Below are 21,611 nucleotides of genomic sequence, written 5' to 3'. Positions count from 1 at the left end.
AATTCCGTACAGGCAGCGTCCTTAGGCGGGATCGAACCTGGGTGTCTGATGCTGTAAGGTAGCAACTCTACAATTGCACTATTGTGCCGCCCCTTATTCTTAACATCGTTAACTATAATAAATATTAATAAATATTCTTAGAAATTAGAATATTTTAAGCTTTGCATATTTTAGGGAACCAATATTAAAATACATGAAACATTTGATTATTAATCCATAAATGAGAAATTGTGCAACATGTAATATAAGAAGTCATTGTATGGTGCCATGATGTGCGTCCCAACCATGTTTTGTTTAACTAAAATACAGTATGCTGCTGAATATATTGGACAGGGCAACATTCAGCAAATCAGCTCATTTAGCAAAATAGACTTCTCACATACTTAAGCATCTTCAACCTTTCAATGCAGATCTGGTAAGATGAACATTTCTTGAGCAATTTAATGCTGAAACAAATTATTTCTATTTTAACAAAAAATATTGTGCACCATTAAAATTGTTTCTATATTTCACTATCACAAATATATATTTTTCTAACATCAACTAATATTACCTTTTTTTATGCAAACTTATGACTTAAATGGAATAATGAATGGAAAGCATTTCTTACCAATGAACAGGGGAAGGGTCAGAACAGCAAGGAAGGAAGAGTATTTCATAGTGGTAACCTTCCAGTGTTCTTACTAATCAACAATCCTTATTGCAAACATTTATATTCCTACATGCATTAATCTTATTTGAATAGAATGAGGAAGTGTAAGAACAAATGGGCAACTTTAGGGAGGTTTCTAGTCCAGGTCAATTAATTATACACCAAAATAAACAGTTTCTTTAAAAATATATACTGTATAGATATAGACATAACAGAAGGCTTAAGGACATGGTTTTGATTTTGTCTTAGCTCGGTCACGAATACAAACAAGAATTACTATGAACAATGGAAATTTTAGTCATTGATCAGATCAGTCGCTGATTACATTTTCTGGAAAAGAAAGTTTTCTTCCAGTCAATTAAAGTTGAAAGGAACAAGGTAAAATGATACCTTATTTGATTTACCCACTGTGCTTGGCAAGGTCACATATGTTGAATGATAAGGTATAAATTAAAGCCGAGCATTAAGCATCAGTGAACGGGATACTTTGGGAGAAAAATAGGTTTACTATCTGGATGTCTTGTAGGTGGACCTTTGAAACGTGGGTGAACTTTGCAGTTCAGAGGTTATTAGGACATTAGAATATAAGAACATAAGAATTAGGAGTAGGATTTGAACCTCTAGTCCTTGGGTCCAGTCATAAGCTGGTGGCTGATCTTCTACCTCGGGTCATGGAGTCGATATTTGTTCAGTCTGCAGATTGGATTCTGAGTTCCATGTGGCTTGTCACTTTAAATCTCCATCCTTCTCCTACACTGACCTATTTATGTGTGGTTTCCTGCATTGTTAATAGGGCCCAAACTATTGACGAGCAAGAGCACCTTGGCTTCTGCGTCGACTCTTTGCAGGATTCTGGTCACAGCACTGAATTCTATAACTTAAAGTACCGTGTCATATGTTCACAATCAGGAACGTTGGAGCTATACTCATGCAGGCACGTGCAGAGAATCCCCTCACATTAGTGAAAAGACTTTGGGTAATAGGAGGGGTGTCACTACCTGAGCCTCTGACCTGCTCCTGTGGCCACAGTGTGATTTTGATCATTGGTGATCAGAATATTGATGGTTAGGAACTCAGCATTGAATGCTAAAGAGTAGGTGATTGGACTTTGTTATTGGATATATCAATGTTTGGTATTTTTGTGGCGTGAATGTAACTTGCTACCCATCAGTTGCACCTGCATGTTGTCCAGGTCTTGCTCCATGCCAACATGATCTTCTCCATTTGCTGTGGAGTTTCGAATGGAATTGAATGGTGTGCAACAATTAGTGGGCATCCCCACTTATGATGTTAGGAAGAAAGGAGGGAAGGCCATTGGTAAAACTGTTGAAGTTGCTCGGCCCTAGAACACAATGTGAGAAACTCCTGCAGTGATTACTTGTGCCTGGGATGATTAATCTTCAACACTCACAACCATCAACTTTTGATTAAGTTCAACTATTGCTGCGTTTTACCTTTGATGCCTAAATGCCCAAATCGAGGTGATGTGCTGATAGAAGGACCTGCGCTCGTTATGCATGTGGAGAAGTTTACTATGAATGTTCATAGGTTTATGCTTGCCAGCATGACCTACTGCAATATCTTTGATTCACCATTCATGAAAGAAAAGACAATTCAGAAGAGATCAATGCTAACATATCTGTGAAAATGAAGAGAAACATTATATTACACACAAAAAAACATTTGAATTGTAAATATCTTCAAAATGTTGATGTCACAATGGCTCTGCATGCCTGGCCTTCTTGCTCGCGCTGCGAGTTATGTCACCCCCTCCCACCGCCCCTGACCACTCCCCCCTGTACTCGGGCCCTTTACTCGCCCTGGGTCGGCACATGGTGGGGAGGTTGCTGCCGCATGCCAAGCCCGGGCCCGGCGACTGGACCTGGGCAGGAGCCTGGAGCCTGGAGCCGGGAGCCTGGAGCCCGGAGTGAGGGAGTATTGCGTTCGGGAACCAGCCCCCCCCACCCCTCAAACTCTACCCCCTTTCCTCTCTGCCCCCCCCTGCTTCCTCTCTGCCCCTCTCCCGCTTCCTCTCTGCCCCCTCTGCCCTCCCTCTGCCCCTGCCCTCCCTCTGCCCCTGCTCTCCCTCTGTCCCTGCCCCTTCTCTGCCCCTGCCCTCCCTCAGCTCTTTCCCTCCCTCTGCCCCTGCCCTTCTTCTGCCCCTGCCCTCTCTCCCTTTCTAGCCGCGCCTGCGAGTTGGGGGCTATGCATGAGTGGATAGGGCGGGGGATGGGGTAAAAGGAGCGAATTAATAATATTAATATCATATTAAGGGGAGTGGTTATTGTGTGTGTGATGCTGTAGGCCGCTCCCCCCCCCCCCCCGGTTTTACTATTTGCGCAAAAACAATACATGATAGCGCTATGATTTTTCGCCATCATACTCAGCATCCTCCTGTGCTCAAGTGCAACAAGTTTTGTTCCAATCGATAGTACAGTTTAAAAGTTATGAAGGTTTAAAAATCTTAAAAATCACACATGCACAGATTGGTCTCTTCTCCTGCGAGTTACCACCATGCAGATTGGTCTCCTCTTCTTTCAGTCACCCGGGATGGCGATAGCCCTTCCAGCGCAACATTGCTGCACTGATTGGCCAGGTCCTCTGTCACTCACTGGTGGGGAGAATTGAAGGAGCGGTGCAAGCAGAGTTAGTTCATCACCGCCAACTGGTACGCGGCTGGAACTGCGTCGTCCAGAGCTTGTACAAATCCGACTCTGACTACGAGGCTGACTCCTGCATCCTTGAGATCCAGGGGAGATGAGGACAGAGGCTCAGGGGCCGACTCAGAGGCCGACTCCTGCAACTTCGAGATCCTGGGGAGGTGAGGAGGGAGAGTGGGGGGATTGCGGGAAAGGAGGGGGTAGGGAGGGAGAGGGGAGAAAGTGGGGGAGGTGAGGAGAGTGGGGGAGGAGGGGAATAGAGGTAGAGGAGGGGGAAGTGGGGAGATAGGGAGTGGGGAATAGAGGGCGAGGAGGACAATGGGGAGGTCAGGAGGGACAGTGGGAGGGATAGGGCAGGTGAGGAGTGGGGGATTTGGGGGATAGAGGGATAGGAAGGGGTAGGGAGGGGAGATGAGTTATGGAGGGAGGTAGGTAGTGACTGAGGGGAGGGGCAAGGAAAAGAAAGGTGAGGGAGGGATTGGGGGAGGGGAGAAGGAGAGGGGAAGGAAGAGGGAAGATGAAAAGGGGGTGGAAGTGCTGGGGGATGAGGGGAAATGAGCCGAGCCTGCGCAGTTAGGGGAATGGGTGAGTGGTGGAATATTCTGTTGGGGAACGGGTTGCTTTGGGGGACCAGGCCTCCCGTGTGGCCAATGGGGGAGTGGTGGAATATTGCATTGGGGGAACTGGTTGCGCTGGGGGACGAGGCCTCCCGTGCGACTGGGACCCGACGGGTCCCACTTAGTCTAGTGATTTATAAAGTTAGAGCATAATTTCTCTGCTCAAGTATTGAATGCCCTGACTGATGATGGGCAGTATCACATATGCCTCTCATTCACATTAACTAACTGCACTTTAAAAATCATTACACACAAAGGTCCTTCTGCTCCTCAATGATATCTTGGACCTTACCATTCTTGAAGTCTGTTCAACTTCATTCGTACTTCCCAAATGCATCATCTCACATTTATCAGGATTAAAGTCCATTGCCATTTTTTGCTCATTTCATCAACACATCACCAACACGTCACCCTGTACCATAACACTATCCTCCATGCTGTCAATCTTCATGTCATGTTCAACCATTCTGATCATGCCTCCTACGTCCACATCCAAATAATAAAGGTCTCAGCACCAATCCTTGTGGAACACCAGAACTGATTGCCATGTAAATTAGATGGATTTGGATTGACTATTAAATTTGTATTACTTTTTTTATTTTAATATTTTTATTACTATTTAAAGCTGAGCTGTGCAGGTTCCATTCTGGTTTACTAGACCTTGAGTAACATAACCAGACAACCCGAAAAGCACTTCAAGAGGCTGCTGAAAAGAATGCCTTTAAAATCCAGGTAGAAGGTAAAGCAATAGGATTGTCCTCCTGCTTTATGTTGGATTGGACGTATTGAGCTCCCGCTGCAGATTTTTAATTTCTCAATAATAGGTCTTATCTTCAGTGAGGTCCAAACAGATGTACCAATCTCTGCTCACCCACTTACATTCGCTCTGTCCTTAGATTCCATCTCTCTTCCTCATTATCATCCATTACATTTCTTGACTTTGAATGTAGAAGATGTTCAGCCAAAATGTCCTTTTGCAGTTTGGCTTCTGTTTAAAAACGTATAAAGATATATCCAATGGAACCTTCTGTCTCTGAACCCGGCACTTCTAGCATGGGTGTATCTTGTGTGTTGTTCTTCCATTCTCTATTCTCTGTTCATTCTCAGTATTCTCATTCCTTTTATTTTCCGAATTTGGCTTTACTGTATCTGGTCCAGTCATGCTTCATAGTCATTCAGAAGATATTGTTATTCAATATCTTCTCGATTAATTTTCTAACTGCTAATGGTGATCTGGGGGATTGGAGTATCTTCAATACTTTCTGTGACCTCTTTGAAAGCTGAAAAATTTCAAAGTTTGAGACCAGGTTAATCATTCATTTGAAGAACATGTTCTACTGGTAAAGTAACTTTCTTCTGGCAGCTTGAAGACTTCACAAGTTACTCAGGAAATTCACCAATTTTATTCCCTTAAACTTCCTCAATAGATCACATCACACGGCAATAAGTGACAGTCATGCAGCAGAGAAACAGGTGCCAACCAGCGGGCACCATTCATACCTACTTGATGTTAATCTCAGGTTATACTCCCCACATTCCCTCAAGTTACAGATCCTTTCACTCAACTAAACAATTTGTTAATTAACCTACCAGTCAGCAACTGTGTGGGAAGAAACTGGAGCACTTGGAGGAAGCCACACAGTCACCGGGAGAATGTTGAGACTCCGCACAGTAGCACCAGAGTCAGAGTTGAAGTGGAGTCCTTGAGGCTTTGAGGAAGCCATTCTACACTAGCACAACTGCGCTGCCTCAAGGTGTTGCTTTGTATCTTATAAATGTAAAACATGGTTTCACACGCGCATTGTCATATAAGAACCAATAAGGGACCAAAGCTTAGTCAAACGGGAAGCTTTAAGGAGCGGTATGAACTGGAGAGAAAGAGAGATTTCGGGAAAGATTCCTGGGTTTAACACTTAAAGGCATGGTTTCTCAGTGAACATCAGTACGAATGAAGGCACCCAGATTGGAGGAGTATAGAGAGCTTGAAGGCCAAGGGATCAAGAGTGTTTAATTGTCATGCATACCGAAATGGAACAATGAAATTATTACTTGCATTAGCACAAAGGTTAAAGGTCTGGAGAAAATTAGAGAGATAGAAAGGGGTAAACCAATAGAATGACTTGGAAATGAGGATTCATGTTTTAAACTAAAGGGATTGCCAGACCAGGGTCTAATGTGATTCAGTGACAGCAGAGCAGTGTTTGCTGCATCCTCAGCTAGATAGGGCTCTTAAAGATAGCAGAGTCAGGGGATATGGGGAGAAGGCAGGGACGGGGGGGTACTGATTGGGGATGATCAGCCATTATCACATTGAATGGCGGTGCTGGTTCGAAGGGCTGAATTACCTACTCCTGCACCTATTGTCTATTGTCTATTGTCTGACATTCACAGCCCTTGAGAGGAACACACCTTCTTAGTTCAATCTTAAAGCTCAGTCTTGATCCAAAAACATTGACTCCAGGTTCTTTGTTCTCCAGTCTGTGGATTCAATCTTGTAATATGTACAGGCTCAAGCACTACAAACATTTTACACATTTCAACGCAATTTACCTTTATTTTTCCAAACTCCATGAAAGACTGGTCATTTGATTCAAATCTACCTATTGCCCTTAATTCTCAGAAATAAATCCAGTAAAGCTCCACTTCAGCCCTCCTAGCCATAGTGTGCACGCATTTTTACATATTCTCTTGCAAATGACTCAATTCTATCAGTGGCATTTAAGAATAATAAAAATGCAAGAGATTGCAAATCATGTACAGAGGTTCTAGGAGCAGAATAAAGCCATTCAGCCCATCAAGTCTACTCTGTCATTCAATCATAGCAGATCCAGCTTTCCCTCGCAATCCCATTCCCCTGTCTTTGCACCATAACCCCTGACACCCTTACTATATAAGAATCTGTCAATCACCACATTAACAATATCTATCGACTTGGCCTTCACAGCCGTCTGTGGCAATGAATTCTACAGCTTCACCACCCTCTGACTGAAGAAATCCCTTCTCAACTCCTTTCTAATGGTACATCCTTTTATTCTGAGGCTTTAGGCTCTGGTCCTAGACTCTCCCACCAGTGGAAACACCCTCCACATTCACTCGATCCAGGCCTTTCACTATCCGATAAGTTTCAATGTGGTCCCCCAGGAATCTGGAGCAAAAAACAAAGCCCTGTAGTAAATCAGAAAGTCAAGCAGCATCGTTGGAGATAAAATATGATCAGTCTTTCATACAACATAGAACGTAGAAGAATACAGCACTGAAACAGGTGTTACGCCACAAAATGAACACGCAAGTTAAACTAATTTCCTCTGCCTGCACGTGATCCATATCTTTCAAATCCCTGTATATTCATGTGCCTTTCTAAAAGTCTTTTAAATGTGACTTTCACATCTGCCTCCACAGACACCCCTTGCAGCGCTTTCCAGGCACACACCACACTCGATGTAAAAAAACTTGCCCCTCTCACTATAAAGCTATGACCACTAATATTTGACATTTCCACTGCAAGAAAAAGGTCTGTCCTTTAAAGAGCTATCTATAGCTCTCTAAATTTTACATACTTCTATCAGGTCTCCCCTCACACCCCAATGTTTCAGAGCAAACCATCGGGTTAGGCAACCATCCCTTTGCCTCTGCAGTTGCTGCTTGACCTGCTGATTTCCTCCAGCGGTTAGTCCTTTGCGTTCAAGAATAATGTAATCTGGTGACATGCATTTTTGATTAATTTTGTGTGTGTTTGCTATTTAATATAAATTGCCTTTGCACCCATTAGTCACAATGGTGACCTTAGGTTTCGCAATAAAATGAAATCGGAAGATTTATAGTGTACCTAGTCATATGTTAAGGAGTGTTTTAAGGTGTTAGAAATTATTAACTATAAATTTAAATTTATTTCCTTGACTTATGACACATTTTAATTTTGTAATCTGAACATTTAATGCCAATATTATATATTTAGTATAGGAATGTATAAACAATTATTTTGGAATATATCTACATTTGCTTAGTTTGTTTCCCACACTGGAGAATTTCTATGACGCCACTTGCATTAATTCTGTCTGTTTATATGTTAAGAAGGGTGGCTGAATCGTAGTTATACAATTCTTACAATTACATGGAAGGAAAATGTGAGGATAGATATCTTCTTTATCAGGCATAACCTTTTAAACTACTGAATGTCTGAATTTATATTCAATAAACTCAGAATTGATTATGAAATAATGATCTGAAATAGCCAGGAATACACACCTTTTAAAATGTTTCTCATACACCCTTATTGTTTCAATGGAAGGCATTCAACCATTTGAGTCTTTGTCAGTTCTCAGAGTGCTCAAATTATTTGCAATATGCCATTTACTTCCTTGTTACCTATTCTGTCATTTAACTCTACAGTAGGATCATATCCAACCCGCCTCTCACCCTCCTGTAGAGGGGTAATTTTAGAACATAGAGGAGTACAGCACAGGACCAGGCCCATCGGCCCACAATGTTTGTGCCGAACATGATGTCAAGCTGAACTGGTATCACCTGCTTGCATAGGATCCATATCCTCCTATTCCCTGCACTTCCATGTGCCTATCCATAAAGCCTCTTAAATGCCATGATCATATGCCATCATTAAATGCCATCACCACCCCTGGAAATGTGCTCCAGGCTCCCACCACTCTCTGTGTTAAAAACTTGTCCTGCACATCTCCATAAAACATTCCCCCTCTCATCTTATAGCTTTACCTTCTAGTGTTGGACATTTCCATCTTTGAGGAAAGAAGGCTCTGACTGACTATCCTATCTGTGCCTCTCATAATTTTATATACTTATATCAAGTCTCTCTTCAGCCTCTGATGTTCCAGAGAAAACAATCCAAGTCTATCCAACCTGTTCCTGTAGCTGAAACCATCTAATCCAGGCACCATTCTGGTAAACCTCCTCTGTGCCCTCTCAAAAGCCCCCACATCTTTCCTGCAATGGGGAACCAGAACTGCACACAATATTCCAAATGTGGCCTAACCAAAGTCCTATACAGCTGCATCATGACTTCCTGACTTGTACTCAATGCCCATATCTTCATATCCATGAACAGATTAATAAGCACGAAGAAAGACTCAAAATGTTGGCAATTCAGCGGTTCAGGCAGCATCTCTGGAGAGAAGGAATGGGTGATGTTTCGGGTCGAGACCATTCTTCAGACCTGAAGAAATATAAAATACACCAGCATTTTGTGTCTCTCTTCAGTTTAAACCAGCATCTGCAGTTCCTTTCTACAAATGCATAAGAACACCTATCTTTCCCCTTCCCCCATTTGATTTTATATTTGATTCATCCCTTCCTCATCTGTTTTCACCTATCACTTACCAGCCTGTATTTTAACGCTGCCATTCCCCCTATCCCACAATCTTCATCAGCCCATCGTCCCCCCCTCATATCTCCCCCCCTCACCATCTGATTCCACATCTCCCCGACCACTCTCTCTCCTCTCCCTCTCACCTCATTCTGCTGGGATCTTCCCTCCACACTCTCAGTCTTGAGGCAGGGTCTCAACATGAAACGGCAATTATTTGTTTGCCTCTGGGGAATTTACTCGACTCATTTCATTCTACCAGCAGTTTATTTCGTGTTTCGAGCAGCATGATGGATTAACGATGGCCAGTTTGCTGATTCTCTGATGTTTTACAAAAGCTTAATCTTGTGTATTTTCTCAATGTTTTAATTACAGAGATTGAAACAACTGGTGATAAAACTAAGGTAAAAATAAGCATGTGGTCACATCCCCCAGAGCTTTGTACCTTCTCAAGTAATACTTTTCAATACCACCTTATCTCTTGTTCTCATTTCCATCAAAGATGGCAAATCTTCCACCTAGTGCCTGTTACAACCTGTTACATGTTAAAGGAAGTGAGAATTTTGACAAATTCAACAGTCCGCATGCACCTTGTATTGAAGTCACTGCATGCATCATTATAACGTTGAACACCACAGCACAGGAACTGGCCCTTCAGCCCACAATTTCCATTCCGAACATGATGTCAACTCTTATCTACCTTCACATGTCCCTCCATTCCATGCATAAAAATGTGCCAATCTAAAATTCACTTAAATGCCACTATTAGATCTATCTCAACCACCTGTTGGCAGCAACCCCAATTTCAGGCACTCACCACCTATTGTGCCTCACATATCTCCTTTTCCCCTTTCTCCTTGTCGAAGAAACTGACAGAGGGAAATTAAAGGAAAAGCGGGTACCGCGGTTTGCTTCAAGAGGCTTCATTGCATGATATCAATAACTGCGGCCATCTCTCCATCATATCATGCAATAAAGTCTCTTGAAGCAAACCTTAAAGTCTCTGCATTCCCTTTTCCTTTTATTTCTCTCTAAGTTAATTTGTTCCACAGAATTTGGCATAGTCGGCAGGATCCCAATTGTAATGGGATTCGAATACAAGTGGGAAATAAAAGGAATGATAACATAGTCCTAGCTGAAAGGGTGACGGGGCGGGGGGGGGGGGGGGGGGGGGGGGGGCTTCCCCGAGAAGGGAGAGCCCCTGCATCCTAGCTATCCAGCCGGTGACAAACGCTGAGCCAAGAAACCTATTAGGGTTGAGGCAAGATTGCAGAGAAGATAAATGAAAGCATGTGCCGTATAGCGGACTATAGAAATTGAAGGGTGACTTTGAGGATCGAGGACAGAGTAAAACCGGTGAGCGCAAACTGTAAATAGTGTATTATAAGAAAATGCCTGCGGAAACCTAACTTTTGTTTTACAGACTTGAGAAAAGAACATGGCATACAACAGTAGTCATCGGATAAATCTGATCCTACTGGTAGGAAAAGGCCCAAAGCCTTGGTTTCTTGAGAACAGAACTCTAGTGACAGATGACCAGCTGGCATATAAAAAAAGGTAAGGGTTTTCCTTACATTGAGTCTTTTCTGGCACTAGTACCTGTTTGAATCTAGGTGAGCAAAAAGCACTGCCGAAGCTGGAATAAATGTGAGTGACACTGTATAAAATAGATTGTGCCCGCCTGTGTGGATTTGTACCCACCTGAATTTGTTGTTTTACATTTAACTGCATAAACACATACACATACCGAAATCGCGAAAATCAGAACCTCAAGAAAAACCACAAACCTATAGCCACGGTTACATTCCACCACCTCCTTCTCCTCCATCAATAGAACAGGGGATGATTTCTAAAATTAAAACTAAAACTGAGTTACGTGAGTGTTCTGCACCAGAACAACCAACTGCTGCAGAGACTTAATATCTAAAACCCCGAAGGGAAGAATGTTGGGAAGGGAAAGAGCCAGGCCACTGGGAGGGTGGCAAGTAGGAATAACTTGCTTGAAGTGTGGTCAATATGGACACAGTTGTAATAGACTGGGAAAAGATTTATCATGTTGTTCAGAAGCAAGCCGAGGACGTTGGGGATTATATTGTTCATGTCATAGTGCCTTTGTAAAACATTCGGGATTAAAACCAGAAAAAGGCAAATCTGCTTTAGCCAGTGCAACAGTACACGGGCTGCAACCTCGTATAGAACAAATGTTCTGTGTAACTTGTGTAGAATGGAAAAGGAAATATATGCAAGATGCTCTGTCTATTATGCAACATTGTTAGCACCAGAACAACCAACGGCAGCAGAGAGTTAATATTTAAAACCCCGAAGGGAAGAATGTTGGGAAGGGAAAGAGCCAGGCCACTGGGAGGGTGGCAAGTAGGAATAACTTGCTTTAAGTGTGGTCAATATGGACACAGGGTTAAAAACTGTCTGTACCATGACATTTCAAACACTAACCAGGGACACCATCCGAATGTTTGCTCTAACGACGTAAGCCGGACCACCCCCTATATTGTGTGTAACCCTTTCAGATCCAGTCAGCACCAAGGCCCGTATATTAAATGACTCAGTCACCCTGAGATATCATCACAATTGATATCCCACACCCAAGTTCCCAACGAGCCCTGAACCACTTTCACAATCCCGCAGCTCCGCTCTTAATCCCTCTTCCCCTATTTGTAACAATGACAGAGTCCCCCTTGTCCTCACCTTCCACCCCATCAGCCGTCGGATACAACATATAATCCTACGACATTTTCACCACCTCCAAAGGATCCCACTACAGGCCACGTCTTCCCATCTCCTCCCCTTTCTGCTTTCCACAGAGATCATTCCCTCCGTAACTCCCTGGTCAACTCGTCCCTTCCCACTCAAACCACCCCCTCCCCAGGTACTTTCCCTGCAACCGCAGGAGATGCAACACCCGTCCATTTACCTCCCCCCTCCGACTCCATCCAAGGACCCAAACAGTCTCCCCAGGTGCGGCAAAGGTTCACCAGCTACAGTCTTTCTTTGTCCCGCCCCGACATCAGTCTAAAGAAGGGTCTCGACCCGAAACATCACCGATTCCTTCTCTCCATAGATGCTGCCTCACCCGCTGAGTTACTCCAGTATTTTGTGACTACTCACAATTAATAGCCTCAGTAAAGAATTCCTCATTGACACTGGAGAATCAAGCTCCATAGTACAACCTTCAGACTAACCTCATTTGCCAAAATCAAACTCAACGTTAAATGCTGTCAGCCTCACCGGACAGTCTCTCTCCATGCCATAATCAGAAAAAGCCTCATCTGACATCGAAGGAATAAGGGTGAGCACCAGTCCCTCTGCAGAAGATGTGCCATTTAATCTTTTGGGAAGAGACCTACTTTGCAAGCTAGGATGTACCATTCTGGTTCTCCTACTGGAATGACTTCAAATTCCAGAAGCACAGTGCAGTCATATTATGGATCTTTTTTTTAAATCAGAAAGAGAGCAAGGAGCCCAAGTCTGGTGCTGGAAAATATTGACTGATAACCTTTCAAGCCACTTGCTTCATAAGATTGAAGGACTGTCTAGTTTTAGATATGCAACAGATCTACAATCCTGGCATACCAACCTGCACTGCAGAGCCTAAATACGATCATATGGCACAAAATGACATTTATGTCAAAACTGCAACTTCCTAACTGGGTGACTGTGAACTGTTTAAAATTAATTCTATGCCCTGTGGAATATGAATTTTTCGTCGATGGATTCTCCACCAGAGTGCCTGTTGGCTCCCTCCAAATAGGCTGCATGATTATCAACCTCCAGCTCTACAGTTGTATCAGCAGCATTACCATTAAATTTCAGTTTAACCAGGCCATTACAATGTAAATACGTGGGCAGTTTGTTATGAGTGTTTGAACCTTCTTCACTACAACTTCACTGCTAGGCCTACAACATTTATTGTGTCCACTGCTACTTCACATTGCTTTTTGTCACAGGAGGGGCAATGAATTGATCAAGTATTGACATCTAGTGTTGGAACTGTTAGAATTATTGCAAAAGATGAACCTTGGTACTTTCAGCTGAAGAGATCTGCAAACAATCTATTTAATATTAAAGGTACACACAATTGCTGGGGAAACTCAGCGGGTGCAGCAGCATCTATGGAGCGAAGGAAATAGGCGACGTTTCGGGCCGAAACCCTTCTTCAGACTGATGGGGGGTGGGGAAAGAAAGAAGGAAAAGGGGAGGAGGAGGAGGAGCCCGAGGGCGGGCGGATGGGAGGGTGGGAGGAGACAGCTAGAGGGTTAAGGAAGGGGAGGAGACAGCACGGGCTAGCCAAATTGGGAGAATTCAATGTTAATGCCATAAGGACGCAAGGACCCCAGACGGAATATGAGGTGCTGTTCCTCCAATTTCCGCTGTTGCTCACTCTGACAATGGAGGAGACCCAGGACAGAGAGGTCGGATTGGGAATGGGAGGGGGAGTTGAAGTGCTGAGCCACCGGGAAGTCAGGTAGGTTATTGCGGACTGAGCGGAGGTGTTCGGCGAAACGATCGCCCAACCTACGCTTGGTCTCACCGATGTAAATGAGCTGACATCTAGAGCAGCGGATGCAGTAGATGAGGTTGGAGGAGATACAGGTGAACCTTTGTCGCACCTGGAACGACTGCTTGGGACCTTGAATGGAGTCGAGGGGGGAGATGAAGGGACAGGTGTTGCATTTCTTGCGGTTGCAACGGAAAGTGCCCGGGGAGGGGGTGGTGCGGGAGGGAAGGGAAGAATTGACGAGGGAGTTGCGGAGGGAGCGGTCTTTGCGGAAGGCAGACATTGGGGGAGATGGGAAGATGTGGCGAGTGGTGGGGTCACGTTGGAGGTGGCGGAAATGGCGGAGGATTATGTGTTGTATTTGCCGGCTGGTGGGGTGAAAGGTGAGGACCAGAGGGACTCTGCCCTTGTTGCGTGTGCGGGGATGGGGAGAGAGAGCAGTGTTGCGGGGTATGGATGAGACCCTGGTGTGAGCCTCATCTATGGTGGCGGAGGGGAATCCCCGTTCCCTGAAGAACGAGGACATTTCCGATGCCCTGGTATGAAATGTCTCGTCCTGGGAACAGATGCGGCGTAGGCGGAGGAATTGGGAGTAGGGGATGGAGTCTTTGCAGGGGGCAGGGTGGGAAGACGTGTAGTCCAGATAGCCATGTGAGTCAGTGGGTTTGTAATGTATGTCGGTCAGGAGTCTGTCCCCTGCGATGGAGATGGTGAGGTCAAGGAATGGGAGGGAAGTGTCGGAAATCGTCCAGGTGTATTGGAGTGCCGGATGGAAGTTGGTGGTGAAGTGGATGAAGTCAGTCAGTTGTGTGTGGGTGCAGGAGGTGGCACCAAAGCAGTCGTCAATGTAGCGGAGGTAGAGGTCAGGGATGGGGCCCTGGTACGCCTCGAACAAGGATTGTTCAACGTACCCGACAAAGAGGCAGGCGTAGCTCGGGCCCATGCGTGAGCCCATAGCTACGCCTTGTGTTTGGAGGAAATTGGAGGAGTCAAATGTAAAGTTATTGAGGGTGAGGACCAACTCCGCTAAGCGGAGGAGAGTGACAGTGGCTGGGTATAGGTTGCTCCTCTGGTCGAGGAAGAACCGGAGGGCTCTGAGGCCATCGTGGTGGGGGATGGAGGTGTAGAGTGACCGGACATCCATGGTGAAGATGAGGGGGTGAGGGCCCAGAGAGTGGAATTTTTAATATTAATATTTAATATTAAACATACATTTGCTGGTGTAATTATTTAACTTGTGTGATTGAACCACATTGCTCAAAAGGAACAAATTGCAATAATATTCTTATATCCTTATATATGTTCATCATTTACTAAAATGCGTAGGCATTACAAGGAGAACAATGATAGGAGAAGGAAGCAATGCCAAATTCATCCTTTCATTGAGTTAGCAGTACCAGGATATCCTTATCAGCCAGATACTATTATTGTTGATCAAAAAAACATTAAAAGGCCATAAAAGGAGAACACTGATTAAACTTGTCATTAAGAAATATGCTCACATTTCTTTCTGATGAGGTAACATGCTTGAAAAGTCAATATCAAATGTTGCGGGCATTTGAAATGTCAAAAAGGCAAGTTCTAATCTGATCCACTTTTTAATGTGCCACAAGCTAAACAAACTCAGTAAACCGTAAGAGAAAATATTCATGATGAAGTCCCTATGGGAGATTTGGGGAGTTGCCCATACATTCAACATCAATGCCTAAACCAGTCAACCAGAACCATTCCTCCACTTTCTGCTCAAGCAAAGTATTGCAAAACTACAGCGCCAGATATCTGGGTTTGATCCTGACCTCGGGTGCTGTCTGTGTGGAGTTTGCACGAACAGCAGCATATTTTCCCTGTGACTGCGTGGGTTTCCTCGGGTTCTCTGGTTTCCTCCCACATCCTTACGGGCCTATCCCACTTAGGCGATTTTTCCAGCGACTGTTATAGTCGTAGCAGGTTGCCGAAAAACCAGCGACTGGACTAATGGGCCTGTCCCACTTAGGCAATTTTTTAGGCGACTACGACATTGAATTTCACCAAACTCAGCACCGGTGACAACCTACGTCACCTGTCGACAACCGATGACATCCTGGCGACACCCTAAGACATCCTGGCGACTGTCTACGTTAACCTGGCGACAACCTAAGACAGCACCTACGTCAAGCTACGCTCATTTGGCGTCAAACCCAAGGTAGCCACTGTCGCTGAAAAACTTTTCAACATGTTGAAACATTTCGGCAACCAGAAAGACGCTACGACTCTTTGGGCGATTGAGGAGACTACTCACGACCATACAGGTGACACCCCGGTGACCGCATAGTCTCCTGTAGTCGCCTAAAAATTCGCCTAAGTGGGACAGGTCCATAAAGACACGCAAGTTTGTAGGTTAATTGGCCTCAGTAAATTGCCCCAAGTGTGTAGGGAGTGGATGTAAAAGTGGGATAACAAAGAACTCATGTGAACAGGTGATCGAAGGTCGGCGTGGACTCAGTAAGCTGGAGGGCCTCTTTCTGTGCTGTACCTCTAAATGAAACGAAACTAAATCCTAAACTGCATCCAATCTAGAGATAAATTTCATGCAGATGTGGATGTTATCTGAGATAATAAACTGTATCCAGAATCCCCAGAACGTGATATTTTTCAACAGGCAATCCACAATTTAAACCAATCGTCATTATTTGTGGGGTAAATTTCCTGCACGTCGTGACTGGATAACCCCTAAAGAACAGATGCCACTGTAGGAATTGAAAACCTACCCTCTGTATTCCACATGGGATTCAAAGTGCAGTTGGATGGACAGGCATCAGAAAAACTCATCTCATGCTTCCATGTTTCAATGAGTCAGCAATGAGATAGAAGCTAGAGAGTTAGCTAAACATGAACGAGCCCTAGTTAGGAGTTTGGTTCAAAACAGCCAATTGAGATGGCTCAGTATACTCTACTGACCCAACCGAAGGCAGTGTAGACTGTGCTGCCTTGTGTTCAATTACGTTTAAGTATTTTCACCTATGTGTCATTATCATGTGTGCTTAGTTAGATGGAGCTCTTAGAGCTAAAGGAATCAAGGGGTATGGGGAAAAAGCAGGAACGGGGTACTGATTTTAGATGATCAGGCATGATCATATTGAATGGCGGTGCTGACTCAAAGGGCTGAATGGCCTACTCCTGCACCTATTTTCTATGTTTCTATGTGTTACCTGTTGAGTTCCCCCAGTCTGTTTCATTCTATCTTCACTTAGTCTTGGATTTTTCCCGATCCGAGTCATAATCTAGTTTATCAGGATTCTAGTAAAACAAATACACAAGTTCACCATTTGGCCCATCGAGTCTACTCTACCATTCATTCATGGCTGATTTATCTTTCCCTCTCAATTCCATTCTCCTGCCTTCTTCCTGTTACATTTGAGAACTTTGCCAATCAAGAACCTGGCAATCTCCACTTAAACTTACCCAATGGCCTCCACAGCCACCTGTGGCAATGAATTCCACAGATTCACCAACCTCTAGCGAAATAAATATCTCATCTCCTTTCTAAAGATACATTATTTTATTCTGAGGCTGTGCCCACTGGCCCTGCACACTCCCACGAGTGGAAACATCCTCTCCACATCTACTCTACCCAGGCCTTTCACTATTGTGCAAGTTTCAATGAGATCATAGAAACATAGAAACATAGAAAATAGGAGGCCATTCAGCCCTTCAAGCCAACACCGCCATTCATTGTGATAATGGCTAATCGTCCCCAATCAATATCGTGCCTGCTTTATCCCCATATCCCTTGATTCCACTAGCCCCTAGAGCTCTATCTAACTCTCTCTTAAATCCATCCAGTGACTTGACCTCTACTGTCCTCTGTGGCAGGGAATTCCAAAAATTTCACAACTCTCTGTGTGAAAAAGTTTTTTCTCACCTAAGTCTTAAATGGCCTCCCCTTTATTCTAAGACTGTGGCTCCTGGTTCTGGACTCGCCCAACATTGGGGAAAAATTTCCTGCATCTAGCTTGTCCAGTACTTTTATAAATTTATATGTTTCTATAAGATGCCCCCTCATCCTTCTAAACTCCAGTGAGTACGAGCCTAGTCTTTTCAATCTTTCCTCATATGACAGTCCCGCCATCCCAGGGATCAATCTCGTGAACCTACGCTGCACTGCCTCAATCACAAGGATGTCCTTCCTCAAATTAGGAGACCAAAACTGTACACAATACTCCAGATGTGGTCACACCAGAGTCCTATACAACTGCAGAAGAACCTCTTTACTCCTATACTGAAATCCTCTTGTTATGAAGACCAACATTCCATTAGCTTTCTTCACTGCCTGCTGTACCTGCATACCAACTTTCAGTGAATGATGTACGAGGACACCTAGGTCTCGCTGCACCTCCCCCTTACCTAACCTAACCCCATTGAGATAATAATCTGCCCCCTTGTTTTTGCCGCCAAAGTGGATAACCTCACATTAATCTATATTATACTGCATCTGCCCACTCACTCAACCTGTCCAGGTCACCCTGTAAACTCCTAACATCCTCTTCACACTGCCACCCAGCTTTGTGTCATCCGCAAAGTTGCTAGTGTTGCTCCTAATTCCCTCTTCCAAATCATTAACATATATGGTAAACAATTGCGGCCCCAACACCAAGCCTTGCGGCACTCCACTCGCTAATACCTGCCATTCTGAAAAGGGCCCGTTCACTCCAACTCTTTGCTTCCTGTCTGCCAACCAATTTTCTATCCATGTCAACACCCTACCCCAATACCATGAGCTCTAACTTTAGTCACCAGTCTCCCATGCTGGACCTTATCAAAGGCTTTCTGAAAGTTTAGATACACTACATCCACTGGCTCTCCTTCATCCATTTTACTTGTCACATCCTCAACAAATCCAGAAGATTAGTCAAGCATGATTTCCCTTTCATAAATCCATGTTGACTTGGACTAATCCTTTTACTGCTATCCAAATGCCCCATTATTACCTCTTTAATAATTGCCTCCAGCATCTTTCCCACCACCGATGTCAGGCTAACTGGTCTGTAATTCCCTGTTTTTCTCTCGCTCCTTTCTTGAAATGTGGGATAACATTAGCTACCCTCCAATCCACAGGAACTGATCCTGAATCTATAGAACATTGGAAAACGATCACCAATGCGTCCACAATTTCTAGAGTCACCTCCTTGGATACCCTGGCATGCAGACCATCAGGCCCTGGGATTTATCAGCCTTCAGTCTACCCAATACTATTTCTTGCCTAATGCAAATTTCTTTCAGGTCCTCTGTCTCCCTAGTTCAGTGGTTCTTAACCTTATTGGCATACGTTAGCGCATATGCGAACAAATACTGTATGTGGTCTGTACCTTTGTTCGGTTCCTAAAACTGGGCTCAACAAATGGATATTTTATTTATGACCCCTTCATGTTCCCGGGTAGAGCCCCAAATGACCCCCCCCCCCTCCCCCCCCCCCCTCCCCCATCCCCCATGGGGGTCCTGACACACAGGTTAAGAACCACTGCCCTAGGTCCTCTGTACATCTGGGAGGTTGGTTCTGTCTTCACTAAGGAAGACACAAAGTACCTGTTCAACTCTTCTGCCATTTCCTTGTTCCCCATAATAACTTCATCTGTGTCTGCTGTCAAGGGACCTACATTTCTTTACTAATCTTTTTCTCTTAACATACCTAAAGAAGATTTTACTATCCTTCTTTATATTCTTGGACAGCTCATCTACGTAATTAATCTTTTCACCCGTAATGTCCTTTTTGTTACCTTCTGATGCCCTTTGAAAGTTTCCTAAACCTCTGGCTTAAATAAATTAGAACGCTGAACAGAAGAGGGAGAGTTTGGTTATTTGCAAGAAAGTTTTTATTAGTTTGCATTTCTAATAGTAGAATTATTGATAGATTGCATGCAATAGAAAGGTGCATTCAAGATGTTACAATTCATTAATAAGAAGGGAAGGGATTGAATAACAGCCTGGTAAGATTTTAGGCTGGCATCGGGGAGATATTTAAGACAGTATTTAAAAAATGTAACTAACAAAGCATTCCATGTTATTGAAATTGAAATCGCTAGTTCTTGTATAACAGGTATTCTTCCTCATTTTCACATTTTTTGCACATGCAAGACTTGATGTCAGTATAAGTGTACGTTTCAGTATTTCCATCCTCGCACTGTAGTTTTGCACTCTTTTCTTCTGTCTCCCTTTCATGACAGCACTGACATAAATGAACCATCCTCTTTGTTTTAGGGTCAAATCTGGAAGAAACACAACATACTTTCTGAATAAATGCAAGGGATTCTAGCCTCGTTTACATTAGCAAAGTCTTTTGTTTTGAACAGAATTTATGATCCAGATAGGAAAATGATGTCTGGCTTAATGATGGATTGCTGTTTCTGTGGCCAGTTGCATATTAGATTAGATTTGATTTGTTTATTGTCATTCAGACCTTTCGGTCTGAACAAAATTTTGTTTCCCTGCAGTCATACATATAATTAAACAATGACAAAAACACACATTCAACACAAATTTAACATCCACCACAGTGAGTTCACCAAACACCTCCACACTGTGGTGGAAGGCAAAATCTTAAAGTCTATGTCTCTTCCCTCTTTGCTGCAGGTCTGAGGTGAGAAGCAATTGGGAGTAATAGGGCACAATTAATACAGATTATGTCATTAAACAAAGGAACTTAAACAGTAAATGTCGAAAATGCTCACTGGATATACATGGTAGTACATCTGAGATAGATGTGGCAATTTTGGCTATTTATTCAGAATGGAATTTCAAAGCTAAATGAATATTTTTGAAAAAATCACTTACTCAGTACTTGAAAAGCAGTTCCTTACACATTGTTTCATTTCAATATCTGTTTGGCAAGTGCCATTGCCAACTATTTTATGAACATCCTCTTCACACTACCACCCAGCTTTATGTCATCCGCAAAGTTGCTAGTATTGCTCCTAATTCCCTATTCCAAATCATTAACATATATGGTAAACAGTTGCCCCCTCAACACCAAGCCTTGCCATTCTGAAAAGGACCCGTTCACTCCTACTCTTTGCTTCCTGTCTGCCAGCCAATTTTCTATCCATGTCAGCACCTACCCCAATACCATGAGCTCTATCTTTAGTCACCAGTCTCCCATGCTGGACCTTATCAAAGGCTTTCTGAAATACACTACATCCACTGGCTCCCCTTCATCCATTTTACTTGTCACATCCTCAAAAAACTCCAGAAGATTTATTCAGAATGGAATTTCAAAGCTAAATGAATATTTTAAAAAAATCACTTACTCAGTACTTGAAAAGCAGTTCCCCACACATTGTTTCATTTCAATATCTGTTTGGCAAGTGCCATTGCCAACTATTTTATGAACAACTGTGGTCTTGCAATCTGAAACGTAATCATTCATATATAATGACTTGCAAGAAGAAGTATTAATACATTTTGAGCAGTAGTCAACATTTCGTTAATGATGGAGAAAAATGTATCAAAATAATATTTTATAATCAGAAGAAGCATTCACTCTTATATCTTGTTGACAACACAATCCCCATTGTGTGTGTGTGTGTGTGTGTGTGGGGGGGGGGGGGGGGGGGGGGGGAGGGTTGAGTTGTCAAAGATACTGCTCCAGATCTAATCTGGCACATATTTGCTGAATTTAAATGCAGGATTGAATTTCAGGGGAAAGTGATAGAATATCATGACAGTCAGGCTGTTTGAGTAAATTTGGGACTTTTGTGTTTGACTGTACATGTGTGGATTCCCAATTCACAAGCATTTCAGTTCCATATCACCGATGTGCAGCCACAGCATCGGGACCAGTATCGCCTTATTCAACTTG

At 43.6% G+C, this 21,611-nt stretch overlaps 2 protein-coding genes across 2 annotated transcripts in view; both read right to left on the bottom strand.

Moving 5' to 3' along the window:
* The window catches only part of LOC116984980 (mucin-19-like), a gene marked incomplete at its 3' end in the record, with an annotated part of 44,305 nt that extends 43,586 nt beyond the window's left edge, over window positions 1–719 (bottom strand). The window contains exon 1 of the mRNA XM_033039341.1: window positions 611–719. Within this exon, the coding sequence (XP_032895232.1) occupies window positions 611–659 (49 nt within the window). The remainder of the gene's footprint in view (window positions 1–610) is intronic.
* An 18,901-nt stretch (window positions 720–19,620) lies between these two features.
* Window positions 19,621–21,611, bottom strand: part of LOC116984979 (mucin-2-like) — a 221,466-nt gene continuing 219,475 nt past the window's right edge. Inside the window, exons 105-106 of the mRNA XM_033039340.1 lie at window positions 21,061–21,160; window positions 19,621–20,022 (exon numbers count right to left, since the gene is read on the bottom strand). Coding sequence (XP_032895231.1) covers window positions 19,836–20,022; window positions 21,061–21,160 — 287 coding nt within the window. The 3' untranslated portion in view covers window positions 19,621–19,835. The remainder of the gene's footprint in view (window positions 20,023–21,060; window positions 21,161–21,611) is intronic.

The sequence above is a fragment of the Amblyraja radiata genome, chromosome 21 (genome assembly GCF_010909765.2).
Source record: "Amblyraja radiata isolate CabotCenter1 chromosome 21, sAmbRad1.1.pri, whole genome shotgun sequence".
Taxonomy (NCBI): Eukaryota; Metazoa; Chordata; class Chondrichthyes; order Rajiformes; family Rajidae; genus Amblyraja; species Amblyraja radiata.
Note: the sequence above shows the minus strand (reverse complement) of the source record. Positions and strands in the feature narration are given on the sequence as shown.